The sequence below is a fragment of the Morus notabilis genome, unplaced genomic scaffold (genome assembly GCF_000414095.1).
Source record: "Morus notabilis unplaced genomic scaffold, ASM41409v2 Scaffold822, whole genome shotgun sequence".
NCBI lineage: Eukaryota > Viridiplantae > Streptophyta > Magnoliopsida > Rosales > Moraceae > Morus > Morus notabilis.
This window is the reverse complement of record NW_010364294.1, coordinates 82321-93320: the sequence shown is the minus strand read 5'-3', so window position 1 is coordinate 93320 and position 11000 is coordinate 82321. Positions and strand designations below refer to the sequence as shown.

Sequence of the window (11000 nt, the reverse complement as noted above, 5' to 3'; positions counted from 1 at the left end):
TTTGTTTTAGTGTTGCGTGAAAAATAGAACTTTACATAACATATGTACATATGGGGTATTTATTTTAGTATACTTACATGGATTTTACCTTATATTAGATGTTAAGTTAAAAGCTTTTTTTTTTTTTTCACTGCCTTTAACGGTCCCTAAAAAGACGAAGGACATAATTGGTTGAGGAAAAAATAATACTAATAAGATTACTTCTTTAATTTTTGAGTGAACAAATACTGGTCTTAGTCATTCAAGTACAAATGACAGTAACATTTCATGAACTATTGATGATTAAAAAAGATAAGTTCAGGTACCATAATGTACTAGGATAGCAAATGATACAATATATATCGTCACTTTTTTGGTCATCAATAGTAAATGATACTCAATAACAACTGCAACATTTAATCCTCAAATATTAGAAAATAATTAACAACAGTCGATAAGCAAGACTGCTGTGTATTATTACACAACAAAAATTAAGCATTTAATTTTTTTTTCTTTTTGGTACCAAAATAATATGGCAAGTGTTGTATCATTTAATTTCAATTGGTGAAATTATTTGTAGAAAGTTAAATCTTACTAGTTATTAAAATTACCAACTCAATTGCCACACTATTTAACAGTACAAAGTTTTGATAAACCAAACATCATATAAATATATAATATTGATTAATGAGTGATAGAGTGTGTGACGTCTTGATCCATCTATGTTACTTCACTTGAATCAAGACTTTTCCAGCACAGGAGCCGGTGAAAAGCGATTCAAGACTTTCCAAGAACTGTTCGATTCCTTGGTAGAATTTGTACTTGGAACTAATCTTCCCTTGTTTTTTATAGCTCACCATTTCCTTGATAAAATCCTCATAACGATCCATATACGTTCCCACCAAGTAACCTTGTATCTTCACCTCCTTGCCCACCATATTCAGCAGATTCCTGACCCCCTCTCGATTTGTCCAAACCTTCACATTTCATGCAAGAAATTTAAATATACAGCCCAAAAAAGGTCATAGAGATAGGAGAGAAATATATATATATATATATCTATATATATTGTGTGTTTTTAATGGTTACTCCAATATTTACTTATTCATCAGTATCATTGTTTTAGCCGTAAGATATTAATCCGACGGTTATAATAAATTATATAATTGACCAAAAAAATTTATGACAATTAATGAAACTAGATTCTTATCACGTCATGCCATCAAATTTCTATATTTGGTGGTAGCCACCAATAAAAACGTAACTATTAAAAAACCTGTCTACATATATATGTGTGTGTATATTATAGATATATAGGTCTTTTCTATGTTCCAATTGATAGGACAGTCTCACCATCATAACATATACAAATAAAAACATGACATGACATTTATTTAACATAACACAAATATTAAAATAATGTAATTTAACTATTTTAGGCTTGTATTACACTTTAATTTAGTTATTTAACATAATACGGATATTATAAAAGTGTAATAATAGTGAGAGATAATTAATTATATTAGACCTTGTTTGGTTCAATAATTCGAATTGTTGATTTAGTTTGAGTTGTGGTGATTTGAATTGTAATTCGAACCGGTGTTTGGATGTGCAAATAAATTGTAATTTGAAATTGCATTAAAATCCAAACTGTGTTTGGATAAAGTATTGAAAATTGTCGTTAGAGTTTTGTAATAAATCTTATAAAATCTTTGTAAATGACATCAAAAAAATATACAATATGGAAGGAGATTTGTTCCTCTCTTCATTATGAACACATGAAAAAAAAAACCATCTCAATCAGAATTAAAACAAAGAAATTATAACATTTTTAAGCTTGAAATTTAGGACAAAGAAAAAGTAAAATCAGAATTGTATTCACTGTAGAGAACAATTAGGATTGTTAAAATTTAGTGGGTGGTGAATTCTAAAATCTAAGAATTTGAACCATTGTTAATTATTTCAATTGTTCTTAAATTGTCCTCCATCAAATATCAATTTGAATCATGAACTACAGTTTGAATCTTAAATAACAATTCGGATGGTTAAAATAAATAGGAGCTTAGTGTCTTAAATTTGTAAAAATGTCATGTTACGTTTGTACTGTTACAAGTTACATCCATTCGATGGGTCCGTACGCAAACCATTTTTTATTATCTATGAAGCATTACCTTATTGTAATCAGATATCATGCCACAAACAGGGATCGTGGCATACTTGTTGACATGGTTAAGGACAGCCTCAAACATCTTACCGCCAACATTGTCAAGATACAAGTCGATTCCATTTGGGAAGTACCTATGAAAAATGAAAAGTTAATTCCATTTGCGGTTTTTTTAGTTCCATGATCTACCATTTACCTTTATATGAAACTCTGTTAAATAAACGTTCCTAAAAAAATTTACCTGATTGTCAATAATTGAAAACTAATTATGCATTACTGATATATAATACGCATTCTGTACAACAAAAAAGATTACGTATATATTAGGACTTCAGTTGGCAATATTTTGGCAATGGGTTATACAAAATTCAAAAACAGGTTTTGACTTGAAGATCAAGATGCCAATTTGCAGAAAATTGCAGAACCGTTATGGATTGCAGATTCTTTGCTGAATTTGAGTTGAAGTTGGAGATCTGATTTGAAAAGCATATTTTGTGGAGGTTAGTTTGGATTTGATATTTGTGGCATTATCCGAATATTATTTGGAGTTGACAGAGAATAATGTGGATTTTATTTAAACAGAAAATCATGGAGATTTGATTGGGCTTTTGAGGTGCTACAATGATTCAGACTTGAATATGGAAATAATCTGAATCTTTAAGGGGAAAAGAGGAAAATAGGCCATGACTTGAGATGAATTAAAATTAATAGATCAATAGTTTATATAAGTTAATAAATAGGCTAAATTATTATTTTTGTCCATAACTTGTCTGGTTATAAACCATAACTTGACAAGTTATTGTCTATAAATTACGGTTTTTATCAATAATTTGTCTGGTTATGAATCATAACTTGACAAGTTTGTCCATAACTTATCTAGTTATGAACCATAACTTGACAAGTTATGGTGTATTAATTTCTATAACTAAAAGTTGGCCTATATACTTCCTTAAGTTTTTCATATTGACATATTTTCTACTATTTCCGATCTTTCAATTAGTGGTTGATTTAACTTTTAAGAGAATGAATGTGATAATTTTATCACGCAGAGAGCAGCAATGCTAAAGAGATGGCATTATCACTTAGAACACCAAAATCGGATGTGGTTGGCGTTGTGAAGATCATTATGGGTTTAACGTGTGCTGAGTGGATAATTTGTTTTTGGAAGATCTTGGTGGATTTTATATTGAGCAAATCGTGGAGTATATGTGAAAATGACAAATCGGTTAATAAGGAGATATTTTGTAGAGACTCATATGGCTGTTTTCGATTACACGTGAAAAGGTATTTGCAATTGTTGCTATATATACTGCATGTGTGTGTACGTGAAGGGGTGTACCTCGGAAGTAAGAAAATTTGATTTTTTATGGCTTTGAGTTTTTAGAGAAATTGAAGGTGATATTTGGTGCAGGAGTTTTCAGAAAAAATATTGAGTTTATAGTCTGTGAGATTGTGAGCTTTATGTGTCTTTCAGTTCGTCCTTTGGAAGAATGATCAAAAGCTTTCGAGCAAAAGCGCATAATCAGCCAAAAAGATTTCGCCCACAGTTTGAGGACGAGTGGTGCTCACTGAACAAAATCATTAAGGAGATTCGACACAGCGGCGACAACATCAATGAGGGAGTCTTTGAGTGTATAAGTCCGATTGGTATCTGTAATTTTTTGGAACTTAGTGGATTGTTTATTGCCTGGGCGTGGTCCCGCAGATGTATGTTGTTTAACCAAACTGCGATGCCATATTTTGTGTCCATTTATTTTCTGCAGTTTACCCCGCTTGATTATTTGAATGAACTGAATTTAGAAATTAATTATCAATCAGTGTTTCATAAAGTGTTACAACACTCTCTCGAACTCTTGCGTAAAAAAACATATCTAACATTTACTAATCATATGCTTGGTCAGATTTTGAGAATAAACCTATGATCGCAGGAATATACTTTCTAATGGAAGGAGGTTCGGTTACACGGCCCTCACTAATTGATGGCACTAAGAAGTTCAACAAGAAGAACAAAACGCCAAACTTTAGCAACTCTAATAATTTTCAGAAGGATAAAGCTATAAAAATCAGCTCAAAAGCAAAGACAAAAAAATTGAAGAATTCAACGCCGGGAATGTGATGGTTATGGACACATTCAATCTGAGTGTTCTAATACTCTCAAGAAGAAGAAGAAATCTCTCAACCATGTAGTGATGAAGATTCTGAAGGCAGTCAGGAGAATGATGAACATGTGAGTAATTACGTTGCCTTTAACATTTATATTGATCAGAAAGTTTCAGACGACATTGTTGCAAATAGTGTCAGAGACAGTGTTGCAACGTCTTTTGCAACATATCCTAGAAACAGTAAAGAAGACGGAGCCGCGTCAGATTCTGACTGTAGTAGTGATGGTGAGGATCTGACTGTTGATGTCATTCAAGAAGCTTACAAGACCATGTTCCGCAAGTGGGTTAAAGTGTACAAATTGAATAAATCTCTACGGGAGCAAGTCGACGAGCTTGTCAAAGAGAATGAAGTGTTGAAAAGAGCTGCTATCAATTATGAGTTTATGGCTACTGAGAGAGAAGGAAAATTGAAAGAAACAAGGGTTGAATTAGAGAACACTCAAAAAGCATTGAAGATGATGAATTCCGGCACTACCAAATTGGATCATATTCTTTTATTAGGAAAATCAAGTGGTGATCGTCATGGCTTTGGATACACCGGTAAGAGTTCAACGTCAAGGACCATGTTTGTTAAAGCGTCACTTGCTCCTAAACCTCGGACTACCCCTAGTAAGAATGTTATTATCTCACCCCCTCGACGTAAAAGGTTTGTCCCCAAATGCTATTACTGCGATTTACCTAGCCATATAAGACCGAGATGTTACAAGTATTTGAATGCTTTGAAGAGATATATGCTCCTTAATCCACAAAATTCTGCAAACTCAAAGAAGACATCTAATATGAAGATTGGTGTGCAAAATAAATTTTCTAGACCTGTGTGGGTACGAAAATCTAATTTCAGGTGTCATAAGGTTTATACTTCTTCAAAAGCATGTACTACTGACAATTAGTATTGTGGTGGTGGTTACTCCAAGCAATAGACAGGTGATAAGAGCAAGACACAGAGAATGTTACATTCAAGGGGAGTAAGACAAAGAAAAGATTCATAGCGAGTCAGCTACAGAGCTCAATGACAAGTGAGTATTGCACCGAGTGTTCCAACAAGTGTTAAAACATGATCTGCCACATCAGTTTCTAGAAACGTGTCTAGAAAGTGAATTTCTTTACTTTTGTTTTACTTTTGTCTTTGGCTTATTTTTGTCAAAAAGGGGGAGAACAATGTATTTTTTATTTTTTATTTTTTAGTTTTTGAATTTTTATTATTAGTAGCAACAATGTGTTAGTTTTGGTAGAAAATGCTAAAATGGGAGATTGTTAGAACTTTAGTTGGCAATATTTTGGTAATGGGTTGTGTTAAAGTATAAAAATTATTGTTAGCTCACCTCCTAACAGCTTAAGCTTTTAGGATTGCTTGGTAAATTAACATGGTATCAGAGCGAGAGGTTCTGAGTTCAAACTCCCATAATTACACTTTTATCCCCATTTAAAATTGTCATGTGTTGGGTTTTTAAGATATCTCGAGCTTAAATATTCACGTGTTAGGCTTTCCAATTAATTTACTCACACGATTGTCTATTGTCCAGCCCACACGTGAGGGCGAGTGTTAAAATATAAAAATTATTGTTAGTCCACTTCCTAACAGATTAAACTTTTGAGAAGGATTCGTAAACTTTTTAATTTTTTTTTAGTTTTTGAATTTTTGTTATTAATAGCAACAAGTGTTAGTTTTGTTAGAAAATGCTAAAATGGGAGATTGTTAAAACTTTAATCGGCAATATTTTAGCAATGGGTTGTACAAAATTCAAAAACAGGTTTCGACTTGAAGATCAAGATGCTAAGTTGTAGAAAATTGCAGAACCGTTTTAGACTGTAGATTTTTTGTCGAATTTGAGTTAAAGTTGGAGATCTGATTTGAAAAGTAGATTTTGTAGAGGTCAATTTGGATTTGATATTTGTGACATTATCCGAATATTATTTGGAGTTGACAGAGAATCATGTGGATTTTATTTAAAGAGAATCATGTGAATTTTATTCAAAGAGAAAATCATGAAGATTTGATTGGGCTTTTAAATTTCAAAGAGGTGGGATTTGGACTTGAATATGGGAATAATCTGAATCTTAAAGGTGTGTTTGGTTGGTAGATTCATACTATAATTTGAATTATAGTTCGTAATTCGTTATAATATTTTCTTTTATAAAAAATATACATAAATATAAAAATGATTCTGAATCATAAATCTGAATTCATAAATCACACGTAATTAGTGGCTGATTTGACTTTTAAAGAGAATGACGTGATTTTATCACGTGGAGGTCAACAATGCTAAAGAGATGGCATTATCTTTTATAGCAGTAACATCAGATGTGGTTGGCTTTGTGAAGATCATTATGGATTTAACGTGAGTGGGTTATGCTGAGTGGATAATTGGTTTTTGGTAGAGCTATCTTGGTGGGTTTTATATTGAGCAAATCGTGGAGTATATTTGAAAAGGGCAAATCGGTTAATAAGGAGATATTTTGCAGAGACAGATATGACTGTTTTGGATTACCCGTGAAAGGTTTTTACAATTGTTGCTATATATCTTGCATGTGTGTGTATGTGAAGGGGTGTGCCTCGGAAGTAAGAAAATTTGATTTTTTATGTCTTTGAGTTTTTAGAGAAATTGAAGGTGATATTTGGGGCACAGGTTTTCAAAGAAAATAGTTAGAGTATAGTCTGTGAGATTGTAAGCTTTATGTGTCATTGAGTTCGTCTTTTGGTTGAAAGATTAGAAGTTTTGGGGAGGACATAATAACAGTTGAAAGAATTTTGTCATGTAGTTTGAAAATGAATAACGCTCGCTAGACATAGTCATTAAGGAGATTTAGCATGGCGGGGACAACGTAAAGGAAGGAGTTTTTGAGTGTATAAATCTGATTGGTGTCTGTAGCTTTTTAGAACTTAATAAATTGTTCACTGTCTAAGTTTAACTGAACTGTAATACCATATTTTGTGTGCATTTATTTTTTGTATTTTATCATGCTTAATTATTTGAACGAACTGAATCCAAAAATTAGTTATCAACCAGTGTTTTATAAAGTATTGCAACACTCTCTAAAATACTTGCCTAAAAAAACATATCTAACAGTATATATTATTTAATTATAATGACCATGCCACGTTATAATTACCTGGCTAAAGCAGCATCAAAATCCGTTTCTTTCTTGTAGTTGAATGCATCATCATAGCCGAACTCCTTTACGAGCTTTACCTAAGAATAGGCACAAAAGGTAGCAAATTAAAAGTCAATTAAGAACTCGGTTATGAGGACTATAAATAAAAGTTTAAGCATACACACAAGGATAAATGTATAACATATTTGCTGAAAGTCCATATAATGTGATTAATTAACCCCTAGATCTCATAAGGTTCCTACCAAATTAGATGGAGTTTAACTTAAGTTTGGATTAATAAACTAACCTACACATGAAAATGGCTATTATGCCAGTCGGTAGTGGAAGATTCCTTTTAACTTTACAATGTTGTTAATCATGATGCCCCATAATAGTCGGCAATAGTGCTAATAATTAGTGTAGTGTCAGAAACATAAAAGTCAGAGCACCCCCAATAAAATAATAAAATAAAAAATCCAACTTTGTAAATTTTTTTAAGATATTATAAGAACAAAAAATGTAAAAGAAATTCTACAATGGGGTATTCTCACCACGGGACCACATGAGGACTATTAACCATATACGTGGAATTCAAATCAAATGGTCCATATTATAGGTGAGATATTATTATTATTATTAAGACATAATTCCTAACTTGTGTCATAACACTTAAGGACATTTAGTATGCAGTAATCAATAAATATTAAATACCTGGAAAAGCGATAGTGAGTAATATGATTCTCTAGAAATTTACATTATCATGTTTGGTTATGCGTATGAATCTTTTGTCAGATTCTCAAGAATGTTATTTTACGGTGTTTGGCTGTGCACAGTAATATAATGTAATTTTTCTTATAAAATTAAACATTTTAAATAATTTTAAACTATTTATTTTTGTAAGTGATTATAATTTTGATAAATTAGATTTAAAAAATATAACAAACTAAAAAAAAACTATCTCTCCCTCACTCGCTCAAATCAGGCCTTGCCTCGCCTCTTTCTTCTTGCTCAAATCGGACTTGGGCGGCTTTTGTTCTTGGAATAGATGGAGCAGAGGGAGGGGAAGTGAGTTGTTGTCCACTGATTTGGGACGTGTTAGGGCGAAGAGGGCCAGCAATGACGTTGTCGGAGGAGCAGTGACGGTGTATGGGTGACGGACAGGGGCCTGCGACAAAGGTGGTGAGCGACGGAGAAGAGTAGTTGTGATGGGCGGTGGCTTCGCAGAGGTCGTTACTGGAGATGGGTGAGCTCTGGCGATGAGTTTGGTGGCGGGAGGGGGGTTTGGCAACCATGGTAGGGATGGGAAAGCTTCGACGATGAGTTTGATGGGGGGTTGTGATACGAACCGAGCCAACAACATGACGAAACCCGTAACCAAATATGAGATTACGATTCAAGATCTTCAAGAATTAATGGAAACTGCAATCCGTTGCTTAGCAAAATAAGAACCTTGGTATGGTGAAAATGCCACAAACGAGTATGGAAATCTGTTTGATAAGTCAAGTTTGAACGCTACAAGAAAACCTTGATAAGTTCGGAATAGTTTCTTCAAGAACTCAAGAAGAATATCTCACAATGTGAATAAAACATCAAAACTATTTTATTAATCGAATTGCAGCCTTAAATAGCCAAAAATAACATGCAGAGTTTTAAAATTGTAAAAGTCATATTCTACCCTTAATGAGGTAGAAACGCCTAAAGCAAGATAACACCTAAAGATAAGATAACACACGCCTAAAAACTTATCCTTGGGAAGGAATCTGAATTTGACTCCAACTCCTTCCTTCTAAACGCCTATTATGGAATTTAAATGTTTAAATTGAAACTTAAATCTAAAAAGATAAGATTGTGACGAAATCAAGTCTTGATCCATAATCTAGACTTGATTCCTGGCTGGAAAACACGCCTACATCCTCTTGGACTCCCCCTTGCACGTGTATCTTGGAATGACATGCGAATTGGTCATGCAATGCCTTAATGGACGTGTATGTCTGAATGGCTCTCTTCCGGATCAACTTGAATGTGTAAAACCAACCTTTGTTCACCCTCAGTAGTGAACACTCTCTCTTTTTATTGTAGAACTCTCCGGACTAGGATATTCAATTCTTCTTTAAATCTTTTAGCTTGATACCTCGTCACCGGACCAACTGGGACTTGAATTGGATCGTGAGTATTCATTGCATCCCTGATGTCCTCATCAGGTTGTTTGGCATCTATGGCGGTGATGGGGGAACTCCGGCGGCGAGCTTGGACAGTAGCTATGATGGAGGTGCTCGGCAGCTATGACAGGGGGAGAGGAGATGCTTAGTGGTGGTAAGCTACACTGGGTGTGTGGGTAAGATTCCCATAATTTTGAGATTCCTGAGAATTTGAATAACCCCATGTTGGGTGGTATTCAAATTACCTTAAAATGAGGGAAAGTGAATCTCATGGTAATCACTTTCCTGGGAATCTAAAAATTATAATTCTTGTACCAAACATAGTAATATTACAGATTCTCATTCTCATCCTTAAGATTACTGCATACCAAACGCCCCTTATTTTATAAGTGCGGTAAGATTATTGTTAATAATCCATATAGTTAGGTGCTCTCACAATGGTATTCTCTAAAAATAAATAAAGAAAAACAAAGAAGGATAATGTAATATACTATTGTTGTGTTTGAAACTGTTCTTGTTTTTATTTTTCACATTTTTTGATAAAGACAAAAAATGATTTTAAAACGGCGTTTGACACAGTTAAAGACAAAAAAACGGAAATGAAAATGATTTTTTGGTTTAATGTAAAATGAGAGAGAAATGAAAAATGACTTTTAATCGTTTTTTATTTTTTATTTTCGTTTTCTCCTTTCTCGAGCAAAGAAAGAGAGAGACATTAATAAGTTTTTTTATACTGAGAACAATCTCTTGATAAAACTACCAAACACATTTACAAAAATGATTTCTGTCTTAAATTAAAAATATTTTCATTTTTATTTTCATAAAAAAAAAATAAATAAATAAGATCATCGTAGACGCACCCTATATTTCTAGAAATCTCCACGAAAAAATAGATTATGCCCTTTCCAAGTTTTCCACCAGCAAGCACATTATTGTTGTTTTCAGATCATTCAATCATATATCCCTTGACTACCAGCATTATTCACGGTTTGGTCGTTAAGCAATCACAAGCACACAGTTACACAAAAAAGGAAAACTTTTAAAGTGAAAGAAACTCTGTGTTTCGCTTTTGTAAAGCTCCATTTACAGATAAATATAAAACTCTGTTCATTTCATTGATTTAAATTTAAAATTTAAATTTTGCTATAGTAAAAAGTTCTCATAAATAATCACATTTAATTTTTTTATTACAATAAAAAACTCTCACATAAAATCACATCTCAACTCAAATTAAAAATTCGAATCAGCGAACTAAACGGGCCCTAATTCACCAACTTCAGCTGACAAATGGTCATCACCTCAACCAAAATTATTTAGGACTTAATTTACAACGACACATCAAACTCAAAATTTTGTATTTTTTTTTTTTTACTTCATGAGTAATTTTCTGATAAGACCACCCTACTAATACTAAACAGTAAACAAAACATATATATATAATAT

At 32.8% G+C, this 11000-nt stretch overlaps 1 protein-coding gene across 1 annotated transcript in view; it reads right to left on the bottom strand.

The window, feature by feature from the left end:
- Positions 1 to 606: 606 nt before the first annotated feature.
- LOC21386376 (2-alkenal reductase (NADP(+)-dependent)) overlaps positions 607 to 11000 on the bottom strand; it is an 11393-nt gene continuing 999 nt past the window's right edge. Inside the window, exons 4-6 of the mRNA XM_024170919.1 lie at positions 7417 to 7496; positions 2151 to 2277; positions 607 to 956 (exon numbers count right to left, since the gene is read on the bottom strand). Of these exons, the coding sequence (XP_024026687.1) occupies positions 705 to 956; positions 2151 to 2277; positions 7417 to 7496 (459 nt within the window). The 3' untranslated portion in view covers positions 607 to 704. The remainder of the gene's footprint in view (positions 957 to 2150; positions 2278 to 7416; positions 7497 to 11000) is intronic.